Genomic DNA, 23,023 nt, shown 5'->3' on the forward strand with positions numbered 1-23,023 from the left:
CAAGAGTTGTGAAGAAGAGCGGACTTTGTTGTGGTTCTGGGTTAGATGGTCTTTTCTGTATACCTTGCTACCTCATAAATCGGCTAACTCACATTCGTGGACGAACTGATACACGTTTTAGTCACAAAAAATAAAAACAGAAATAAAAGCTACTCGATGCTTTCGCGAATCCGCCACAAACAAAGTCTCTGTCTGGGTCACCGTCCGTGTGTGTCTGCCTGTTTTCGGAAAGTTTACCCCGGTCATGTTTCACAACAGCTCCCAGAGAAAGTACTGGATCTTTGCCAGTGAAGACGAGCTGGAGCACATGAGATACAAGGCCAACCAGAAGTTCCGCAATAAGATACTGGAGAGCGGGAAAGTAAGGAGCAACATTAAAACCACGACTAACAGAGACAACAGGTCGGTGTGTGACGCTCACCTCATGCTGCTGTTGTGTGTCTGTGTGTCCCAGGCCGGTCTGAGTGAGTCCATGTTCCTGGAGCGTCATGAGGAAGACGTCTTGTTCAGGCACTACGAGAGGAGGCTCATAGATTTCTGCAGTGCCTTTAAGCCGGCAATGCCCAAGTCTGTGGTGGTAAGTAGAGCAGTGTGATCCTTCTGCTCACCTCCATCATTACAGCCTGAAGGTGTGTGGCTAATGTGTGTGTGTGTGCACGCGCAGGGAACAGCCATCATGTACCTGAGAAGATTCTACCTGAACAACTCCATCATGGAGTACCACCCCCGGATCATCATGTGAGTAAAGGGCTGATTGCAGAAGTCTTTATTTAGAGCCACGTCCAGCCAGTCCCAGCTGACATTGGACGAGGGTGGGGTACACCCTGGACAGTTTACCGGTCTGTCACAGACTTAGAGAATCTAACAGCCATTCACATTCACTCTCAGGCAGACAGTTCATTTAGATTCGCCAATGAGGACACAAGGAGAGCATGCAAACACTACATAGAAAGGCCCCAGGTCCAGTGGAGTGTTTTTAGTTCATTCTCACCCATCAACCCCTCAAATATCAGTGATTAATAATGTTCGTTTGTCTGGCTAAATGAAAAGGGATTGTTAAGAGAAGACTATATTTGCCTTTGTGTGAGATATGGACCAAGCTTGTGTGGCTTTCTTCTCAGCAGTCTACTGAACCTATTTTAAAGACATCTTCTTGTTTCAGGCTCACTTGTGCATACCTGTCCTGTAAAGTGGATGAGTTCAACGTGTCCAGTACACAGTTTGTGGGCAACCTTCTGCAGGAGACCCCAGCTGGACAGGAAAGGGTTCTGGAGCAAATCCTGGAGTATGAGCTCCTGCTGATCCAACAGCTCAATTTCCACCTGGTGGTCCACAACCCCTACAGACCCATGGAGGGCCTGCTCATCGACCTGAAGGTGCACAGACTCCGGAAAGCATCACTGCACTGCAGTACTAATCTAAGTCACTCAGAAGCTAAAAGCATTTGAATTTCATCCCTTAGACCAGATACCCCACGCTGGATAACCCAGAGTCACTGAGGAAGAATGCCGACGACTTTCTGACGCAGACAGCCATGACGGACGCAGGGCTGCTTTTTCCACCTTCACAGATCGCTCTGACAGCTGTTCTCAACAGTTCATCCAGAGCTGGGCTCAACATGGAGAGGTGGGTCATTAGTGCTCAAATGAAAGCATGTCACGATAATCAGGTGGGCTTTTAAATCCTGTTACATCTTTCAAAACCAAAGATCAAATGGGAATTTAGAGCCTTCTATACTTTCAGAGTCAGATATATTGCATAACTAAAAAAAAAAAAGGCAGATTCACACACAATAAAATATTACTTGGATTTTTTTCCTTAACTACGTTTGGTTTGGTATTTCTCTGAATTTGTTCTCTGCCTTTTACTAATTGGAATTATTGACTGATTCGTCATTCATATTTTTTTTTTATATAAAATAACCATTTTTCTAGCTACCTGACTGAGTGCTTGGGACTGAGGGAGGACAAAGAAACTCTGTCAAAGATGTACGACTCAATGAGACGTGAGTAAACCGAAGGTTCAGTCTGACACCACACGGTGGGGATATTGAGCTCAATTTTACACTTCAATGCTCTGTGGTCCACAGTGAAGGTCTTGTGATTTTTTTTTTTTTCCTTCTCCATCCAGGGATGAAAACCCTCTTGAAGAAGTATGAAATTCCCAAACCAGAGGAGGTGAATGTTTACAAACAGAGGCTGGAGAGGATTCACGCTGAATTTGCCAGTTCAAACAAGTAAGGAAAGGAAGCAACCTGCTCGTTGTTTTACAGAGTACTTAAGATTCCATAAATACAGGGCACAAAATAATGTGCTGTCATATTAAATGAAGCTCGAAACCACAAAGTCCTCATCACCCTCAGTCCTGTATAGACCTCTGAAATGATGGGATTGTTAGTGGTGTAATTTCAGTGTGATACTAGTTTTACTGTGTAGCATTTTTTTAATTAGAGATTTAATTTCTATAACCCACCCACAAGTGAACAACTCAAGGTGTCCACAGTTATAAGTAGCAACAGTTTTATTTTAGCCAGGTAGTCGTATCTAAGATGCAAAAGGTTCAAGGTACAGTATCAGGTAGAAAAATAAAAAGGAACACATCAGCTGTATGAAATACAGAAAAGAAATACAACAGCACGCCACCTACATCATCCATACCGTGAAGCAGAGCTGATACTGGTATCACCGATGAGGAGACTTTTAGGCTCGTTTGTTATCACACATCAGTTGCCGGTTTGTCTATTAACACTTGGTGAGGTTGGTGAGGTCCGTGGTATCTTAAGTGCAGCTACAGGAAACAGTCTGGTAAACTCTTGAGCTATGTCAGGCACAGATTCAGAAGGTTGCAGCTGCTTGAATGATCAGGAGGCATGCGAGGCCAACCTTTACGCCTTAGAAGTTGATCAATCCGTGCATGGCATGACCCAACTTCTCACGATGAATCTATATGAAAACAGTCAGCGTGGAGGTGTAGCGAGAACACCACCTGTGATGGCAGGAAACCAGGAGAGACTGCAGAATGCATGAAAGCTTTTAATCACATCCCCGAGGCAGTAGAGGGAGTTCAGGTGATGGCTGTTAGAGCAGCATATATGTAGGCCCACACACTATAGCAGGATCCATTCAAGGCTAACACATGCACAGGAAAGGTTACAGATAACTCCTACAAACTCGTACACTAACCCTCAGTTCTGTTCAGCTATGTCGTACACAAACACCTTTTACTTCTATACAAGCCTAAGTTTATATCACCAAACAAGGCAGCATATAAAAACGAGTGGTTTCAGTGCTGCATGGTAGTTCATACACAAAGATGGTGGACATGGTTTGAAAGAAGAGCTCATCACAAACTTGGGTGAGGTGGTGAAAAGAGGGAGTTAAGGCTTGTGTCTTCTTGGAGAGGTGCTATGTTTAAATTCCCTGATGATGGCAGAAAAAGCTACTTCAGTGCTTTGGATTGCCGGCTCTCTGACGTCCTTACAAGAAAGCAGTGGCTGATCAGTGTCCCCATCCACTACTGGCTAAACTTCTGAGGGAGGGGCAGGCGTACCAGGTTAAAAGATGATCAGATTTCTCTGCAGTTGGCTGTATCTCAGGTCCATCCTCATAGAAATCGTCTGTTATGTGACAAGGCTTTTTGTCAATGTGTGATCAGTTCAACATGCTGTTGGTGTCTGGAGAATTTTGGGAAGGGCTTTGGAAGGACAGTATTCAGATAAGCAGCAAGTGGTTTCCCATGAAGAACTGCCATATTGCGTTTGAACTGCCAGGAATCTAGGCCACATGCTTATAAATACAAACTGACTTTAGTCTTCAGTTGTGCACCTCATGGGATGAGGCCTCACTTTGGCTGGCTGGCTGGCTGGCTGGCGGTTTGACTACCGCACATCGATTCTCAGGTGGAAATCCGTTAAACTCACATTACCTGGATGGCAGCAGCCAGTGACATGATGGTGCACTCTGTCCTGTAAGATAAAGTGCAGTCGTTTGTGAAAGGCACATGTTCATCACTCAGCTTTGGCGTAGCTTTGAATCAGTGCATGTATTATTATTCCCACATGGTGGAAACTAGTCTAAATTAATTGAAAATTATGACATGGAAAACTACAACTAATTGATCATGAAGATGCAGTGGACACCAAATGTTGCGCTCTAACTGAATGAGTGTTGATAATGGACTTAAAAGGGGAGGAGGGGTTTGTTACATTAACACTGACAATATGGCCACCAACAATACATGCTTGCAAAGGCAACTTGCTGTTCACATTTTTTCCCCAAACAAAACTAACTGTACCCTCAACTTGTGTTACAGCAAACGAAAGCGAGGCTATGAAGAAGATGGCCATGTGGCAAAAGAGCCACGTATGGCAGAAGAGGTGAGGCAGTAGCTCACTCTTGACATTCAGGCAAACTCTGTCCTGAGGTAAATAACCTATTGTGTTGTAGACCTCTTCCTAAATCACCTCAACCTTTATTTCATCACAGGAATGGACAGACGAAGACCTGATATGACATGGGGGTGGATCAAAAAGTATTAAGTTATTATGCTACTTAACTCCAGGATTTAACTTATGAGCCTTCACAGAAAACACGATAGCGTGTCACAGTTTGTGTATGTCATGTAATGCAGCCATGTGACAGTATGGGAACACCCTTCTCCACCTTTGTTGGGGGACAATGAAAGACTCCATAATCTACTTTACAAAAACTGTTTAATAAGTGCATGCATGTCTGATACATTCTGTACTATTCCAAAAATTACTGCTGTAAACACTTTCATTTTACTTGGTTTCTCTGATTATGTGTCTTATCTGGCATTTAGAAGTTTAAAAAAAAAAAAAAAAAAAAAAAAAAAAGACTTGAACCAAATAATCAAAAAGTAGCTGATACAATTCGAGGAAAAAAAATTCAGCTCGTCTCTTATATACTCATGATTCCAGCAAGAGAATTTATTCTTAATATAAAATAACCATACTTTTCTGAAAGACTTTGTTCCAATCTAGAAACCAGAGAAAGAAGAAAAAAAAAAAAAGAAACAAATAGACAGAAATGCTATTTTCAGCACTTTGCGGATATTGTCACAACCTTAAAATAAATCAGTCACTAATTACAGTATAAAAAGCATCTCACTCATAATCCAGTTACCAGAAAAGGGGATCAAGAGAACTAGCTTGTCAGTTTCCTCATATTGAGCCTGCGGTGGGGGGTGGGGTACACTTTGGCAACTTGTGCTATCAAAACACACTGTGGGCAAAAAGAAACCTCTTTTATATTTGGACCTCACGGTGAAGGGAATGAAATGTACCCAAGTCAGAATGATGAACACAGTTTATGGAGGAAAAATAAACTTCCTGTGCATACAGCTGTCAGTCACTGGCGCAAGTGTTTTTTTTTTTTTTGTGTTTTTTTTTTTTTTTTAAATCTTCTTTCCCCACTTTTGTTTTTAAATACTGCATCAGTTGTGGTACTCAGCTGCTGCTGTTGCATAGCTCTCTTGTGGTGAATGGGACAAAATGACAGGTGGTTGGGGATGGGCAGGACTACTGGGAGGACATGGAGGGTGGAGGTGGAAGGTCATGGTGCCATGGTGATGAGGGTAGAGCATGCTAGGCTCCTCTGTGCTGCACTCTGGTGGAGGAGACTTGACGGAGGGATGAGAAGATGGGAGGAGGAGTACTGTACTACCTGTTGCTGTTAGACATGGCATACTGAGCCTGCTTCTGCTGGAGGAGCTCTGTGATGGCCAGCAGCTTTTTCAGCACATGCTGCATGGAGAGAAGAGGATATAAATCAATCATATGAGACAGGCTGATGGAAATGATCCTGGCTGTGCTCAGCGTTGATATTGATGTCTGACCTGCTGCGCTCCCCTCTCATTGCTCAGCGTCCGCAGCTCGTCTGAGTGGGTGGCACAGACCTCATGGAGCGCTGCCAGGTCCCGGGACAGGTCTGTCCTAAAGTGCTCTGTGGTTTCAGGGAGGTCAGGAACGTTCTAGAAACATATGCACATTACACTTATGAAACAGTCGGGGTCAGCATTCAAGCTGAAAGTAAGACATCCCTATTATGATTTCTTTTTTTTTAATCCGTTGATTATGTTTGGTCTGTTATTATATTTTGTCTACATTATCAGAATTTTTCAGAGGTCAATAGGACATTAAAATGCTTTATTTTATTTGACCTGTCTAAAATAAAAAGACTAAAATGTATACTGTACAATGTTTGGGCTTTTTCATGTTAAGTCAATCATCAACGTTTCATTCTGTCTCTGTGACTCACCCCTAACTCATCCAAAAACATGATCATCCTATGTTTGTTGTTTTTGATGAAAGGGTTCACACCTTCCATGTAGGGTTCCTAACACACACAAACAAGAAAGAAGGTGTGAAATATTAACATCTCAAGTGCTCCACTGACACGTGGGCAATGAAAATAATACACTGAGTGACTGCTACCGTTTCCACCATGGACTTCCTACCTTAGCACCAAATTCAACCAGGTTGGCCAGGTTTTGGACTGACTTGGCCACCAGTGTGAGCGTCCTGCCTGCTGTGGAAGATGGAGGGTCTGCGAGAAATGATGGCAGCACAAAGCACATATTGTATCATGTCCTGAGGAAAACAGGGAGGTTTTGTGTGCGCTTTTCAGTGGTTGCTCACCAGCAATGATGTTGAACATTCTGGGGCTGAGGATGGCAGGACAGATCAGCCTTAGAAAAACGAAGCCACTGGAGGAGGAATGGATGAGATTAAAACAAGATAAGAAATGCAAAGATGAGTGATGAAAAACAGACAAATCCTGAGAAGGAGGAAGTAAAGCCCATACAATTCAAAGATGTCTGTTTACCTTACAACTCTTGTCCGCATTGTGGTGTTGGTGGGCCACTTCTGCTGCACAGATTTCTGCAGACAGCCGTAAATGAACCTCAGTGTCCTGGGGGGGTCATCATAGATAGAGACAGTGATGCATTAGTTGGCTCTTGTGACTTAAGATTTACATTTCTCATTCATTCAAATGCATTTGTGAAAACAAAGCTGTGATGACGATAAATATGTTTACGGTGGGAGGATCTCAGCAGCCATGAAGATCTTCTCCACCAGCTCAGACAGGATGTTTAAGAGATGAGCCAGGTTCAGGTTTACATCCTCGTTCTTTTCCAGTTTTGAAGGGTTCAACTTCAAATAGAGATGGATGGAGAGAGACAGAGAGGGAATGGGGGAAACAAATGAATGGAGATAAATTAAAATTTACCATGTAAGGTTGTGAGCCATGACAGGTGGCAGTTTCTTTGTGTATTGGGCAGATATGGCCATTGACAAATGCACAATAGAGACTAAAAAATGCGTTAAACAATAACACTATGAGACATTTGTGTCAGTGGGAGTATGAACTGGGTTAGAACTATGAACTATATAACAAACTTATGAACTATATAAAAGCTTTAAGTGTGACCTTAGGAGCTGATTTTGATCCTGTTCAGAGCTGCTGTAGTATTACATACCTGTAGTGTTCCTAAATTTCCACTGCAGACAAATGAGGGGGGAAATAGACTTAAAAGGTTTATAATGCACAGGTGTGTCAGTAAGTTCTAGTCTTTACCTCACAGGACTGTTTGCTCTCCATGATCTTTAGGATGGTGTCTTTGAGGGCATGGTGGACAAAGGGCGTGGCTGTGGCCTTCATGTATTGCTCCATCAGTGTGCTGGCCAGCGTGGTTGCTCTGAACAATGTCGTGGCTTCATCTAGTAACAGCGCCCAAGCAGAGGTTATGCAAAAGAACACATCAACAATTAATGTTACCCTGCAAAATAATGCAAGTAGCCATGTTTCAAGGTAGCAGAGCTGTCAGTTAGACACTCTCATGACAGAAGAGTTTTTTACCCTCCATGTTAATCTCTCTGTCATTGAGTGTCCGGAGGAGGGGGGCTTCAGCCTTCTCATGTCTGAAGATCCGCAGGAGGAGGCTTGCCAGTAAGGTGCGGTCCTGACCACACACATGGGCCAGAGCATAGATGACATGGAACTCTTTCTGCAAGATCATCTGCTGAGGACACACAACACTTCAAGTAAACAACAAAGCACAAAGCAGAGTTAATAACGGTTGCAATCAAAACCACTTTTCAGCAGATGAGACCTCTTTAAACTCGCTGTACTCCTCTTCAGGCATGATCTTTTCCATGGAGTAGCGGGCACGAACACGCAATGAGCCCGGCTCGATGCCCTTCAGAGGCACATGGGAGCTAAGGGGGAACCACTCATCAATCATCTGGCCTTTTTGCAGACGGTTCAGCTGGCAGCGCATGAACACTGAGAGAGGGAGAGACAAAGGTAGAAGGACAGAAATTAAAAGTGTCGGGGGGTTTGGGGTTTGGAGTGACAGAAAAAGGGACAAGCTGAATGCTGTCATGGATATTATGTGTTTTAAAATTTGTAATGATACTTACAGATGTCACTTTCTTTGCTCTTTTTTGTTTTGTTGCTCAGGCTTATTTCAAATCTGTTGATTTCACTTGACAAGTCACTGAATAGACAAATACGTTCATTCAGTAAACATGTGGAGAATATATTAATTCAATGCAAGATAAACAGCTAGAAAAGTGAGAAGAATAGAATATAGAAGGCGGCCAAGAATCCAAGCAGATACATGATAGACTCACTCAAAGATGAACTCCTCTGTAAAGACTGGGTTCTGCCCTTCCCTGGGATGCGTCTTTGCCACCTGGACGCTGTTCAGGTAGATGTTACAGTAAGGGTTGGTGAAATACTTCACTGGCAGCTTGTGGGCCTCCTCCACATACAGCACTAGGCTGCTCACCTGCCAAAAAATTAAAGGGTTTATCAATAAAGATTTATGATCATTTTGAGTTTCAAATTTAAATTTTACAGCCATTTAATAATTGTGGTCTACTTGGGTTAATACATTTTACTGGCTTGTTGGATTTGACCATCTACTGCTTTACTTTGGCAACATGATAAATACTAAATGTACCTGTCTAAGCCTCTTGTTGGAGGTTGGCTGAGTGGTTTTCCTTAAGTTACTGCAGAAAGTTTGAAGGCATTTCATCCAATCCTGTCAAAATAGGACATGGTCAGAGCATTTACAAAACAAAAAACGACACAGACTCTATGTTTGAAATAAAAGCACTATAAAATGGCTCTTTGTCTCATACAGAGGTCCTGATTACCGCTGTCCCCTTTATCTGATGGAGAACTAGTTAGAGCCACTTGTGAGCAGTTCACAGCTCTGGGAGTACTTGGAGGCTGAACATGCAGTTTAATTTCTGAACAAAAATACATTATGAATGTGTTTCTACCCTGTTTGAGATAGATGAGGCGGTTTTGAGTGAGAAGGAAATGCAGACAGTCTGATTACCTGTGCCTGCTCTGGAACTTCGCCAGCAAAGTAGAATATATACTGTTCCTCACTAAAGTGCTGGACAACAATTTGGAAACAGTTTGGCCTGAAAAAGATGAGAAATGTCATAAATGCAGAGTTGACTTCATAAAAATTGATTTTCTTAAATGGAGTGTTCATGCATCTGAGCATTCAGGTTTGAAAGACAGCCCTTTCCTGCCAACTTTACTAAATTATATCAAAAACAAGACTTTCACATCTTACCTGCCAAACAGACTGTCATGCACTCCGTAAACGGAGCACACACTCAGGTCAATCAGCCCCTTTGGTTTGGTGGCTCTCTTCTCACTCTCAAAGTAGATGAGCTGAGCGTCGTTACCTTCCAGAATAAAATAAAGGTTCTTCCACCGTTTGCCTTTACCTGAAGGTGACCAGAGAAAAGTTCATTAAAATGGTACAGCCTGACCAACTAATCACACAATAGACTGAGATAACATCTTATTGCAGGGTGGTCTCAAAGTTTTTTTTTTTTTTTTTTTTTCTCTTTTTACTATTGAAAATAAATATCAATATAGTTAGCAAGTTCAGACATGTACCTTTGTTGAACAGGAGGTAGCCTTTCTTGACAATGTTTTTGTAGAAAGCGTCTTTTGTTTTCCGTTTGATAGTGTTATAAATTTCTCTCCCATCCACTGTGTCAGTAATTACTTGCTCTTGCTGCTACAGTAAAATACAACAACAGATCAGGTCATCTCATCCAAAATAAGTTAGTTTAGCTCCACTCAGAGAGCTAGATTACACAAAATTTCTTGATTTTTTTCCCTTATGAATTGTGGTAAATATGTTGCTCCAAACAGATTATAGAAAGCCTACAATCTCAAGTAAACAAGCCAAAAAATGTCTGATGCTCTATCATCCCACTAAGTCTAAAAAAATGTAAGCACACAAACACAATATTGCTTATATGCAGCTGCACCTACCTGCACTGAAACTGGTTCTTTCAGGTTGTAGCCCTCGACAATCTGTTCCTTCTTGTAATGGTCAATGATGTCATCAACACTACCAAAGAGAGAGGCCAGACAAGATGCAACATGTCTGTGAGTCTCACAAAAAACCTAAAGACTAAAACTTATTTCAATTACATAATAAATCTTGTATCGACACCTGAGCATAGGTCTCACATACCTGTTATAGTACCTCCCCCCCATCATGTACTGATTGTTGGGTGTGGGGGAGATCTTAAACCTTTGGATATTTTCATTGGTGCGAAAAAAGAGGGAGTAGTCTCCAGGTGTATTGTCTGATGGCCGGACAAGAAAACTGCACACCTGACCAACTGTGAAACGACATGGAGGGGAAAAAAAAAAATTGGGTGAGGGGGAGAGGAAAAGGTGCATACTCAGCAGAAAATTGTGACAAATGGACTTTCCTGATCAAAACTTGCTCCTGACAAAAAATTATCTACAACAGTGTTACAAGTGATTAATAAGTTTGGTCTAATGGCAGCAAAAGAGGAATGGTACCTGTCATCAGCAGGCTGTAGGCCTCTTGCTTGGTGATCTTTCCATGATACCAGCTGCAGGAGATCAAACAAGGGCAACAGAAGGAAGAGTAACACTCACTTTAATTAGCTCTATCAACAACAGGCAGATGTTCAGCAGTGCCTATTACAACAATGCCATCTCTCTACACTGAAATCTTTAACAAATGGGTTCTCTGTTGGAGACATTTAGAGTAAAATGACTGTTCAGTGTTAAGAAAATGAATTACTACTGTATGCAAATACAATGCCATGTCTGGTTGTATTGTTCAAATGTGGTCAAACAAATAAAAATGTGACCACCATTCAATTTATAACTTCTTATGAATGTGAAGGGTGATTTCCCATACTCATGAATGTATATATGTATCGGTTACACACACACCACACATATGTAGTGACTGTGTCAAACTAGTACAACTGCCGACGCTGAAGGACATAAGTGAGCAGATCATGACTCATATGCCATGGCCTGTGCTGTCATGCTAATATGCTTGTCAAAGTAAATATAACACATAATTCATATCCTGAGGTCACAGCAAACAAGGTTGTGTGCATGAATGTAAACTGACTAACTGGGTGGATATTGTCGTCTAATGACAGTCTAAATGCAGCTACAAGTAACAATTTTCTGCCAAAGAAAATCCGAACTAAGGTTTACTTTCATTGACAACATTTGGCTTTGACATTTGTGAAAAATCTTGTTGGATGCAATACAACTTACACTTTCCCCTCATGTGGATCCTCCTCCCGCCCCTGAAAAACATAAGAAACACGAATCATCAACACATCAGCTCTAATGAGCCAAAAGCTGCGAGTTGCTTTCATCTATAAATGCTGTACAGTCACATAGCCAATCATGTTTTCTGATGTTGAGCTTACCTACACACTGAAGCAATATGTTGTGATCACCTAACTAACAAATTTGGTACAGCTTCCCATGCTGGTGCTGTACTTACCACTTCTTCCACCAGATCCTCCACAATGAGGCCCTGTTCCTCTGTGCGAACGTTGGTCACCCACATCCAGCCGTCTTCCAATTCATTGTGAACGATAAACATGTCCCCTTTTAGGAAGCTGAGGATACATCAGGTCAAAATGGACATTTAAAGGGAAGACTGCAAATCTTTTGAAATAGTTAAATATAAAGAAAGTTTTAAAAAGATATTGAAACTATATTGTACATATATTGTAATAAAATAACTCAAGTAAACACATTTGCTCTGTCGAGGCCTTGTCATTTTGATGAGTGATCTACAAATATTTATAAAGCTTCCAGCTGAAGAAAGCGTCTGTCTACTTTGTTTTGATTGTAATAGCAAAGCATGACCAGCAGGTGTCCCCCCCGAATTTAAACATTTGAGATAAAAATTGCACATCCATATCCACTCAGTTAAACCTGGAGCTAACAAGCAGACTCAAGACTGAGGTAAACTTCAGAAAGATGTTTATCAGATTCAGGAAATCAAGGATAGCTGGAATCATCAGTAAGTATGCCTATTGCAGCTACTTTCAGGGGCAAAGCTGTTTTTTATTAACAAATCAGATGATGTGCAGGCGGCATAGTGGTTAGTTCTGTTGCCCCACAATAAAGTTGTGGGTTCGGGCCTGGGGCCTTTCTGTGCAGAGTGTGCATGTTCTCCCATTGCCTGCATGGGTTTCCTCACACCGTCCAAAGACATAAGTGTTTGGGTTAATTTGTCCGAGTTCTGAGTGTGAGTGGTTGTTGGTCTCTTGTCTGTTTCTGTGTGCTGGCCCTGTGATGGACTGGTGACCTCTCCAGGGTGTACCCCCGGGCTCCAGCACCCCCATGACCCGGAAACGGATAAGCAGTAGAAGATGAATGAATGAACACAGGCCTTTGACAAGGCAACTTGTTCTGATCAATACAATAAAAAAAATCTGGGAAGTCTGGGAAATCATCTTTTTTTTCTGGCTCAGCTCATCAGAGAATTGTGTTTATAGGAACACTTTTAAGCAAGCTAAGTACCTCAATTTAGGAATTTAAAAATGTTATATATATATTCACACACAGATTGCACAGATACTCACCTGATCTCATCAGTATCTGGCACTTTGGTGTATGGAAGTATAGCCCTGACCCTCCTCCTGTCTTCTACAGGCTGTGGAAACAAGCAAAGAGTACAAAACCTCACTCTTAGAAGTGACCTTCAAAAACCACATTGGTGTTAAATCCCTCAATTATTTCCTAAAATCAAGTATTCCACTACAACTCCCTATGGGAGAAACGACAGAAAAGGGTAATGAGGATTAGCGGGAGCTTTGGCTTTAACAGTTGTGAATACCGCCTAAAGGTAAAAGCAAAAAGGGGGTAAGGAGGACATATAACATATTCCTTTAACACCAAGCAAGTGACTGAGTAAAGGAATAAAAAAAAATAAAATAAATAGGAACATATAGTACTGCAAGTCACACTGTCAATAAAAGCAAAAAAGGTAATTTCTTAGATTTTGAGAATATATATTACACAATTTCAACACAAATATAACACCTAAAAGTAACTGAAAGTACCTAAAATATTTAGAAATTGAATATTTCATAATATTTTACTACTTTGAAATGTTATGGAAAAAAAAAAAAGTCATGTCACTTGAACAGAGTTTAGAATAATGTCAAAAATTGCAGGGGAATATAGTAAAACTTCCTGGAATATCCTGGAATCGACCCATGACACACAGAATCAGTCAGTCTCACCTCTGGGGGCGCCACTGGTGACAGGAGTTTCTCCCCTTTTAGCAGGCAAGACACATAGCTGTAGTAACCAATCAGGTCTGATAGAGAAGAGAAGCGTCGCCCTCCAATGTAATAATCCCCACACATGGCAATTATCCTGAAAACGGAAAAAAACCGATTAAAGATAAGCAGAAATGTTTTTAAATACAAGTTGATCACCGTGCCCTGAAAGCTACTTTCCATGTTAATTAGTTTCAACAGTAAAAATATCTATCTGCTCAGCATCAGTATTATTTTTCCTCAGTGTGCCAACACTGCAGATTAAATGAAGCTCATAAACTATCATGAGATTACCAAAAAAAAAAAAAAATTAAATAAATACCTCTCAGAAGAGGATTTCAGGAAGTGGGAGGAGGACACACTATCTTGTCCGTGATATTTGTAATTTAAAACTCACGCAAAATGACTCCAGTTAAGGATTATAATAGTGTGGGAAAGCACTGCTCTGAACCATATCCCATTGCAGAGCTACTAATCCAAGTTCTGTTCATCAGTTGATTGAGGGTTTATATCAAAGGCATCATTGCTATTACTCATTTGCTGCAAGCACAATCTAAGGACATCAGTCTTTTGAAGTCTAGGTGTCACACAATTAACCTTACGATCATAATTCCCTTATAGAAAGGCTCTCTCCTTCAGGCATCAATGATATCATAGGTCCACACTGCACACTAAACCAATGGGGGCGAAAGGAATGATGTCACTTTTACTAGATTATTAAGAGGAATTTCTGGAGAAAATATCTGCTATTTGCTATCTGCTATTTACCAGTGCAAAATTCCATCTTTAGATTTGTACTCTAGTCTAACTAGGACTAATGGTACACACATGAGAGAAGCGGTAGGAAATATTATGCATTCACAGATTCTCAATTTTCTCAAGGGTTCATTCAAAGGAAAACAAGGTTTAGAAAGACTAAAACAATGAGGGACAATGTGCTTGAGATAAAGAGCTGGCAGAGTACACTCAGCAAAAATGTCAATATGCGCAGAGGTTCACCACATGCTCATCTGTTATCTCTTAGTACTTAGAGTTGGAATCAAATGTAGATAAGGGAAGGTTGAAATGTGGGTGCTAAATGCAAAAGGTTATTTTCAGTAAACTGGTTATTAATTTCTTATACCAGTTGATACTTGTACTTTATGATATCCCATCTTCAAGAAAGCTGAGAATGCTGAGAAAGAGCACATCCTTACTCAGGGATCAGCAACCTTCAGCATTAAAAGAGCCATTTGGGTGCGATTCCCACTGAATTAAAACCACCTGGAGCCACAAAACCTATTTGACTGCTATAATGAAGATAGTTTCATTAAAGTTATGCTATGTAAATAAGAACTGTAGTTTGTTTCATTTATGAAATGAAAGAAATACTGTGTATTTTCCTCAGAAACCTTTGTTTTCTTGGATGGTTAGCTTACATGGGGTCGAGCTCAAAATAAGTCACCAGCCTGTCGGCAAAAGGTGACACAATCAAGATGGGACACATATTTTGATTGACTAAATATAAAAAAAAAAACTTTTTATTTCAATGTTACAAGATCACCTAAATCTCCCAAATCATAACTATAACATTGATAAAAAAAAAATAAAATGTATTAAAATTAAATAGATATTTATTCATTATTTTCTCAAAGCCACAGCAGAGGGACGAAAGAGCAGCAGGTTGCCAACCCGTCTATACTGCTCATGTGTGAATCGCAGGATTAATATATTTTCATCCTGAAAGTGACATATTATCCATTTGAGGGGGAGGACAGATTGTAACGCCTAATCTGTCGTGTTTTATTGACTTGAACGTTGTGAAGTACAACATGGTATTGCTACTAGATAAATGTGCCGCCCTCTTTCTCTTACTTCAGGTCCACCAACTCACACTGCACAAAAGTCTTCTGTGTCATACACAGCAATAGACAGTAATGGGCTTCAGACATTTATGATGCAAGCTGACATGCATTATGAAACATATTTTACTCAAACATACTGTCTGTTTGAATTATTGTAATACAAACAGGTCTGAGGTTGCCCCTTTTGTGTCTGTGGCTTTCTGCCCTTTTTGGTTAGGGGGCAATAAATAACTGTTTTAGTTACCCTACCCTTATGTTAAATTTGAGTGTGGCGTGCTGTCTGCTTATTGAGAGATTAAATGTTATACTGTATTTAATCCACTAACAGGACTCAGTAGAGAATAGACATGAAAAAGGCAAGCGACACTGGATGAATCTGACATTCATCCCACAAAGCTCTTTCCGTTGTGGGCTGTTACCAATACAAATAAAACAACAGTTAAATACAACTACAGAATTGTGTTAGCTACATTAGGTGGCACACACCTGTGAAAAAAAAAAATATATATTTTTTTTTACTTTATGACTCCCTAAAGCGTCTAAGGAGGCTCTTAATGCAGCTGCATAAGTTATTTCTGTGTTTTATGCACTCTGTCATACCTGAAGTGGTTGACCACATTGGTCATGCTGAGGAAAGACAGGACAAAGGAACCGGGCCGGCGGTCACTCTCCCTGATGAGGTAGCTGCCAGGGGTCCGGGCCTGGCGCAGCCGCTCCTCAGCAATGGTTCGGTCTAGCTTACCATGGTACCACCTGAGACATAGAGGAAAAAAATTAAATAATTAGAAGGGGGAGAAAAATGGATGTTGTACAGAAAATTATAAATAATGTAAACAAATGGAATGCAGCTATTAAGTAGCGATATTCTCTTCAGTCAAACTGCATAAAAATAAAAAATTGTACAGCTGGACAAAATGGCTGTAAATAATGTTGAAAAATAAAAGAGGCCACTTGCAACTAATATAAGAACAATGGCAACACAACCAACAACCTCCTGACGTAAGTATACTGTGATAATTTTCTTCCCTGAATTTCATCACAGTCACAAAACTTGACTCATAATAAGGACTCAGTCTGTTATATATGTCAACCAATGTCATGTTAATAACTTAAACTTGAAAGTGCAACACTTTTCATTTTCAGATCAGTTCTCAACTCAAGCAATGAAATAAAAGTATTTTTACTATTGTTAGCCTGATTTATAATGACATCAATATTAGACACAAAGCATTATTGCATTTCCATGCCTGCCTGCAGAAGGAGAAGAGAGGACGGCACGTGAAAGCCTAAAGATTTTATTTCTGAGTTTCCCATTGAAATCATGCTTCTTTATAAATTAAAGCTTCTTTCTGAAGCCTTAAGAACAACACTGGTTAAAATTTCAGCAGGTGAGGCTGAACTTGACAGGGCTTCGCCAGCTGGAGTAAAAAATTAACATGTTTTTCCAAATTTAGGCTGCTGGTGCTTCTCAGAGTAGAGGGCAGAGGCTGGAAAAACATCCAGTGGTGAGAAGACAGATAAGGTCCTGAAGTAGTGTTTTTGAGGGAGACCCAAAGGACTCCCTTCTGGGTTTTGTGAGTCCAGGTTTCTACTTAAAAAAAAAAAAAAAAAAAAAAAAAAAAAAGAATGACCAAGACTGCTTTCAGAGAGAAAGCTGGAGGAGGCCAGCTGAAGAGGACAGGGAGCGTTCAGTGTGCCCAAGGGAGCTTTGGGGTGGATTTGGCTGATAAGAGAACTGAAGAGGGTGATGGAGAGCAGTTGGAGAGTGAGGCCAAGCAGCCCTTAAAGGGACAGCAGAAGCTGAGTGAAATTATACTGAAGGGCAAACAACAGAGGGAACGACAGATGATCTCTAGAAGAAGCGTGGCAAAGGGCAGCGCTTACACCATGCTGAAAAAACAAATTAACTAGGTCCAAATTATTACATCACAATGGGATTAAAGTAATGTGTATGCTCCCAAAAGAAAATTCACACAATGTGCATGAGGTTGAAAGACATTTGTTAACATAAATGTCTAATGCAACTGATCCTGAATCAGGCTAAGAAAAACATAAGGACCTGGACCTAAGTTATTCAAAACCACAAAATCTACAAAAGATAAATTTGGTCAAATTACACCCAATACAACACAGAAACGCCACAAAAGCTAGTTACTGTTGCCATGGCTTAATGTTACTGCAAATAAACTAACATAGCAGTCAGTGCTAGCACAGAATAGATCATCAATTCTGTTTGTAACAGCAGTCTTGCTGCTCTTTCATTACCAATATCAAAGACCAGTTGTTATGTACCAGCAAAAATAGTTTGAGAAATTTGTTGTTTCTTTGACAGACACCCACAACTCCTTAGATTTACTATGCATTAATCTAAGCAGCTATCTATATACACATTAACTGTAGATAATATCCTGAAATAGAACTATCTTATATTTATTAAAAATCAAGCAAGCAAAGGTGACTTAGTTAGTGATTTTTACTTTCATGTTGAATCAAAGCCCAGTGTCCACCACACTGGCATCATGCATTTATCAGAGTGTATGTTTGTTGTTTGCTATGGCAAATGGGATGTGGACAAGCGGACAGTGTTATGGTGATTCTACAGTTCTCTCTTGTGTAGAGCAAACAGAGTGTTGTAACATTTTTATGTGAAACTAGGGATATGGTCCATTGACAACCAACAGAATCTATTAATACAAAGACGTGGTAAATGACAGTTTATATTGTTTACACAATAAATAAGTAATATCTGAATCCATTTCTTAAATAAATTTTTTATCATATCCATTATGTATTACTTCAGGGCTCTGGTATCATATGAAAATGACACGAAACATATTGTTATGAATGTGTGCAAGTTAGAATTTCAATCTTTTGAAATTTTAATTTCACTGTTTGTGAAGAAATTTCAAATTTGATTAAGAGACAAGCCACTCGCCCGGAATGTTGGCTGGGACTGTCTCCAGCAACCCTCCGACCCAAAAATGGAAAAGCGGTAGAAGATGGATGGATGGATTAAGAGACAATAAAAACACTAACGTATGCCAATTACATCTGTGTGACAACTTTAATACATTAAGCATTAGAGTGTACTCTAATACTCTAGAAAATTAGCAGACACAGGTAACATTTCTTGAGATCACTGCTTCCACATTAACCCTGTCACTGGCGACACATTTTTTACTTTTGGATTGTTCCTATAAGCTGTTTTTTCTCCTCTCACAACGCAGCTGACCCAAGTGTCTAAAAACAACTAAACATGAATCAAACAGTTGGATAAAAAGAGAGCAGACCAGAGCAGCAGTAACCAACAGGTCACAACACATCTCAATATGCCTGGCAAGCCTAAACCCACAGGTCACCACCAAATGATTATTTCTTCTCAAAAGACAACAAATAAGTGCTTGGTTTAAACAAGAACCCCCCCAAAAAAAAAAAAAAAGTCATGGTGGTGACATCAAAAAGAACTGTTGATAGCCCTGGGCCTAACATTATAAAGCATGAACAAGCAAACTAAAAGAGGTCCTTTTTTAAGTTTTATTTGTTAAAGGATCCTAACATAAGTTCATTAAATAGACTATCTCATTCTGATACTAATATAAAAGTTCAAGTATAAGTTGGTTTGCTGGTTTTAGCATAATCTCCAAAACCAATATGAACAAATTATATGTTGAGTTTCCATTTCCTTTTTACTCATATTTACTTCCTCACCTTTTCCTGGTTTCCATGATTTCCTGGTTGAGATTGTTTTATTATAGACACAGCTATAGTATCACTTTCCTCCAAATATTGCTGCTGATGTAAGACTGACAGTTAATCGATCACCTCGGCACAACATGTAAAATGAAGACCAACTGTTTGATCACAGAAGAAATTCCTTTTGGATTATGTATACAACAGAAACAAAAAAACTATATCTGTTGGCATTATGCATTAACATTGCAATTCAACATCAAATAGTGATTTATGTTTTAGAAAAGGGAATGGGGGAACTCAGTTGTTTGTGTTTCTTCAAACACAAATCAATTGTTAAATTGTTGCGTTAATGTATTTGATACCTGCAATACTTTACTGATAACTGGCTTTAGGCTGACATTCAATAATACTCTTCTACATCATTCAAAGATTAAATCCAAGTCCTTGTTGATGCTTCAAATGTGCAGTGTTACATGCAGCCCTTGTTATGTCCAATTTGTGGAATGAAGCATGCACATCAGTTGCATTTAAACCAGCCTTGGTTTTATGGGCTCATTTTAACCCAGGATTGATTGTCAACATTCAGCACAATCATTCCATGGGGATATACATCGGTCGGGCCTGCTTTGCTTTATTTTCAGTCTCAGTTGTCCTCGACCACGTTAAAACATCCAGTGATGTATTCCTGACATACTTCACATTTGTTGAAGACCGTTGTTTCTTTCATAACCACAGCAACGTCTGCCATGTAGATGTTGCATAGTGCATTATTTTCCAAGTTGTGATGATTTAATTATGTTTACATTTCTAACAGAAACATTGTGACGTCTGTATGCTCAGGAAAAAAAAGTCTGAAGGAATCTGTGGCGTGAGTGGCTAACATTTTGCAAAACTTTAGGTGGTTTGCACTGTTCACAACTTTCTATTACAATGCTAAATGGGAAGGGCATTTAGAGGTTTCCTTTAGATTTGTGCATGCAATATAGCTCCAATTATTAATATACTGTCTATACTGTCATGGGTCTTGATTGGGTGAACCTGACAGAAACGGTGCTACGATAAACAGAGGACTAGCATGACAGCGATAACAGGATACAGTTCTACTACCAGCTTGAGGAATGCTCCGTCATGTCTGTACATGAATGCCGAGGAGCACAGTGACGTCTTGGCTCTCCCTCTGATGTGCAAATCGGGATAAGAAATGTATTTTTGCATAGAGTTCTTTCTTGGTCAAGTAAGTAATAAAGTAATAGTAAGTAATAAGTAATAAGTAATAAAACCCTTATAAATTTAAATTATAAGAGTGAGCAATGTTGTGGCATCTGACATATATAGCAAATGACTCATTACATCACTTAACAAGAGATACACCAAACTGCTGAGGTGCATGAGCAGAAGTCACCACCCACCACGTCATTGCTCACCACCGCAGTCCACATCCTGAACTTTTCAAACATAGGTGCTTTAGTCACATCACCACAAGACAACGAGCAAATAAAATCCTATCAGCTGCTCCTGTTAGCAATATATTACTATTGCCACAAATAAAGTAAAATAATTAGCAGTACACAAAACTCTCCTAATTAAAAGTAGCTTGAAAAAATAAATATGCTTCCCTTTAGTGTGGTTGGTTTAATTTTGAAATCTAGTAGAAAACTGGTCTCCTGTTTACAGTGACTGCAGTAAGGACAAATGTGAGACCATATCATGCACATATGGAACCGTCATTTGAATGAAATGCCTAGCAGCTTCTGCCAGAACGTGTTTTTGTAAGACAACATAAATAAACTCAGGCTAAAAAGCATGGAGTGCTTGCATTTTAATGTCATTAATGTGTACACAACTCATTATTAAGGTATTTTGGAGAGCACTTGAAAACACCCAGGCTGCACCCCTCTTTAGGCAAGCACCTACAAAATGCATTTAAAAACTGACTGACAATTACAACGGTGTTCTGAGTAACAGAAAAGAAAAGAGAGAGAGAGAAAAAAAAAGCCTCAAACAGCTGATATACCAAAGAATTCACAAGCTGCATTTGAAAAGACGACAGAAATCTTTGGAAAATAAATGAAATGAAGACACTGCATATTCTATTGAGCTAAATCCTTCAAGCACAAAAAAAAAGCACTGAAAGCCAGCCTGGTATCGGTTGGACTAACCATTTAGTATCCCAAATTATTGGGTTGACAAATGCCATATTATTCTTTAAATTACCGTAACAAATATCTGCTTTAATGTTTCTGCATCTAAGGGACATCACACAAACAGCTAGCTTTGAATTTAGTCAGTTGGTTGGACTCGTCTGTCTCTCCATCTCTCATTAAGGTCTTTTAAGAGTTCCTTTTCTCAAGCTTATGTCTCTCTTATTCATCTTATTCCCGCTTGATAGATGTGGATGTACTCAAATGTCTCCACAGACGTACTGTCAACCCTCATCAATATCAAAAAGTAATGAAATGCTGCATTACTGTGCATCAGCAATGTGCCTGAGTAGAGCTGCCAACTGTCTGAAGTGGTTACCGAGGGCATATTTTCTAGACATGAATTTAATGCCCAGTAAACACTTCTCTAACATTCATCAATAGAACTAATGTGACCCATTAGAAGTCTTGACATTATATATTATCATGTAATTAAACATGTAGTACACCGCTCTTTCCTCATTTCCATGCTCAGATAACAATGGTACAACATATATTCATGATGTTTAACTATTCAATTTACACATTTCCATGTAAAACAGCAACAAAGAGAATATCTCAAATTTTTCGGGTGGTTTTACCAGAAAACAATTGGTTTAACAAATAAATAAACTGCACAGATACTTGGTGATACATGGTTTACCTTTTAAAATACATATGCTGTCTACCATAAAATTGGATTCCTACAACAAACAAAAAACAAACAAGCAGCCAACTGTTGGGGAGATGTGGTACAAGTTGCAGGTTGACTTGATGTCCACACTTACGCTGAGTTTGCCCGCTGCTGCATCTCCCTCCGATATCCTGTGTTCTCACAAGGTGCAACAACTCCACTGATACGGCTTCTGGCCGGACAAAATCTGTGAGCTCCAACGTGGAAAGCAGAGCAAATGGAGCTCTAAATCCATACAAGGCATTATGATGTGATCCGGCTGTCGCCCGGTACAGTCATCAGCCGTGACTCGGGTCAACAAGCAACATCCATTGAAGTAAGATGAAAGAGAGATGCCAACTGTTACCCCGCATGCATTTAGTTGTGTTAAGAAAATTCGACAAAATTAGATGTTAACATCTCGTCCTGTTTATCCTGCTCTTTAGAATTACACAAATGGATCGTTCAGAGACTGAGGCACAGAGCAGCTCTGTAGTCTTTTCTCCCACTTTATCCTCCACTGACCCACTCCTTCTCTTATTCCGTGCTTTCCCTCGCTCATAAATCCACGCATCATGAGCATGCTGCCTATTGGTTTTTGAAGTAGTAGGGCAGCAAGGGTGGGGAGCAGCATCTCTCCACACACAAACATTTATTTGCTGCTCATGAACACTAACATAATCAGACATGTATTTGTGGAAATACACCACCAACTCTGCCCTGCATTGGCCTTGGGTTGATGTTTGCATACACCTGGCTTCAAACATGCTTTGCATGAAAACATGAAAAATTTTCACCCAGAAAATGTAAGAGTGGTCTCAACCCTACATCAAACATTCCTCTAGTGAACAAACAAACCCCCAGCCTTTAATGCAAACTATTTGGTTTTATACTATTATTAAACAGACCAAACAGCAATTATGCAAATTGCTGTCCCTTAACCCTTTACTTTAATTTGCATATTCAAGTTTCCGTATTGGAAAGA

The 23,023-nt window shown here is 40.0% G+C and overlaps 2 protein-coding genes across 5 annotated transcripts in view; one reads left to right on the top strand and one right to left on the bottom strand.

The window, feature by feature from the left end:
• On the top strand, positions 1 to 5,031 carry ccnh (cyclin H). Its single transcript, XM_029510365.1, has 9 exons — positions 1 to 361; positions 455 to 577; positions 665 to 738; positions 1,163 to 1,376; positions 1,463 to 1,626; positions 1,935 to 2,005; positions 2,131 to 2,236; positions 4,312 to 4,375; positions 4,485 to 5,031. The coding sequence occupies exons 1-9, from the start codon at positions 245 to 247 to the stop codon at positions 4,509 to 4,511; spliced, it is 960 nt and encodes a 319-aa protein (XP_029366225.1). The 5' UTR covers positions 1 to 244; the 3' UTR covers positions 4,512 to 5,031.
• The window catches only part of rasa1a (RAS p21 protein activator (GTPase activating protein) 1a), a 26,504-nt gene continuing 7,381 nt past the window's right edge, over positions 3,901 to 23,023 (bottom strand). The window contains exons 2-26 of one of the 4 annotated variants that reach the window (XM_029510360.1): positions 16,093 to 16,245; positions 13,610 to 13,745; positions 12,947 to 13,017; positions 11,854 to 11,971; positions 11,619 to 11,650; positions 10,878 to 10,930; positions 10,540 to 10,690; positions 10,335 to 10,413; positions 9,951 to 10,074; positions 9,619 to 9,775; positions 9,373 to 9,460; positions 8,989 to 9,069; positions 8,657 to 8,814; positions 8,444 to 8,520; positions 8,134 to 8,306; positions 7,881 to 8,040; positions 7,599 to 7,741; positions 7,059 to 7,174; positions 6,846 to 6,932; positions 6,659 to 6,726; positions 6,478 to 6,566; positions 6,279 to 6,356; positions 5,857 to 5,991; positions 5,685 to 5,764; positions 3,901 to 3,964 (exon numbers count right to left, since the gene is read on the bottom strand). In XM_029510360.1, the coding sequence (XP_029366220.1) occupies positions 3,916 to 3,964; positions 5,685 to 5,764; positions 5,857 to 5,991; positions 6,279 to 6,356; positions 6,478 to 6,566; positions 6,659 to 6,726; positions 6,846 to 6,932; positions 7,059 to 7,174; positions 7,599 to 7,741; positions 7,881 to 8,040; positions 8,134 to 8,306; positions 8,444 to 8,520; positions 8,657 to 8,814; positions 8,989 to 9,069; positions 9,373 to 9,460; positions 9,619 to 9,775; positions 9,951 to 10,074; positions 10,335 to 10,413; positions 10,540 to 10,690; positions 10,878 to 10,930; positions 11,619 to 11,650; positions 11,854 to 11,971; positions 12,947 to 13,017; positions 13,610 to 13,745; positions 16,093 to 16,245 (2,656 nt within the window). In that variant the 3' untranslated portion in view covers positions 3,901 to 3,915. Of the gene's footprint in view, positions 3,965 to 5,373; positions 5,765 to 5,856; positions 5,992 to 6,278; positions 6,357 to 6,477; positions 6,567 to 6,658; positions 6,727 to 6,845; positions 6,933 to 7,058; positions 7,175 to 7,598; positions 7,742 to 7,880; positions 8,044 to 8,133; positions 8,307 to 8,443; positions 8,521 to 8,656; positions 8,815 to 8,988; positions 9,070 to 9,372; positions 9,461 to 9,618; positions 9,776 to 9,950; positions 10,075 to 10,334; positions 10,414 to 10,539; positions 10,691 to 10,877; positions 10,931 to 11,618; positions 11,651 to 11,853; positions 11,972 to 12,946; positions 13,018 to 13,609; positions 13,746 to 16,092; positions 16,246 to 23,023 lie in introns of those variants that run through there. The other 3 variants (XM_029510363.1, XM_029510362.1, XM_029510361.1) reach the window with 3 other exon arrangements.

Source organism: Echeneis naucrates, chromosome 9 (assembly GCF_900963305.1).
Source record: "Echeneis naucrates chromosome 9, fEcheNa1.1, whole genome shotgun sequence".
Taxonomy (NCBI): Eukaryota; Metazoa; Chordata; class Actinopteri; order Carangiformes; family Echeneidae; genus Echeneis; species Echeneis naucrates.

Coding starts and splice junctions, on each gene's coding strand:
- ccnh (XM_029510365.1), top strand. CDS start 245: ATGTTTCACAACAGCTCCCAGAGAAAGTACTGGATCTTTGCCAGTGAA. Junction 2,237..4,311: donor GAATTTGCCAGTTCAAACAA/GTAAGGAAAGGA, acceptor CTTGTGTTACAG/CAAACGAAAGCGAGGCTATG. Junction 4,376..4,484: donor AGCCACGTATGGCAGAAGAG/GTGAGGCAGTAG, acceptor ATTTCATCACAG/GAATGGACAGACGAAGACCT.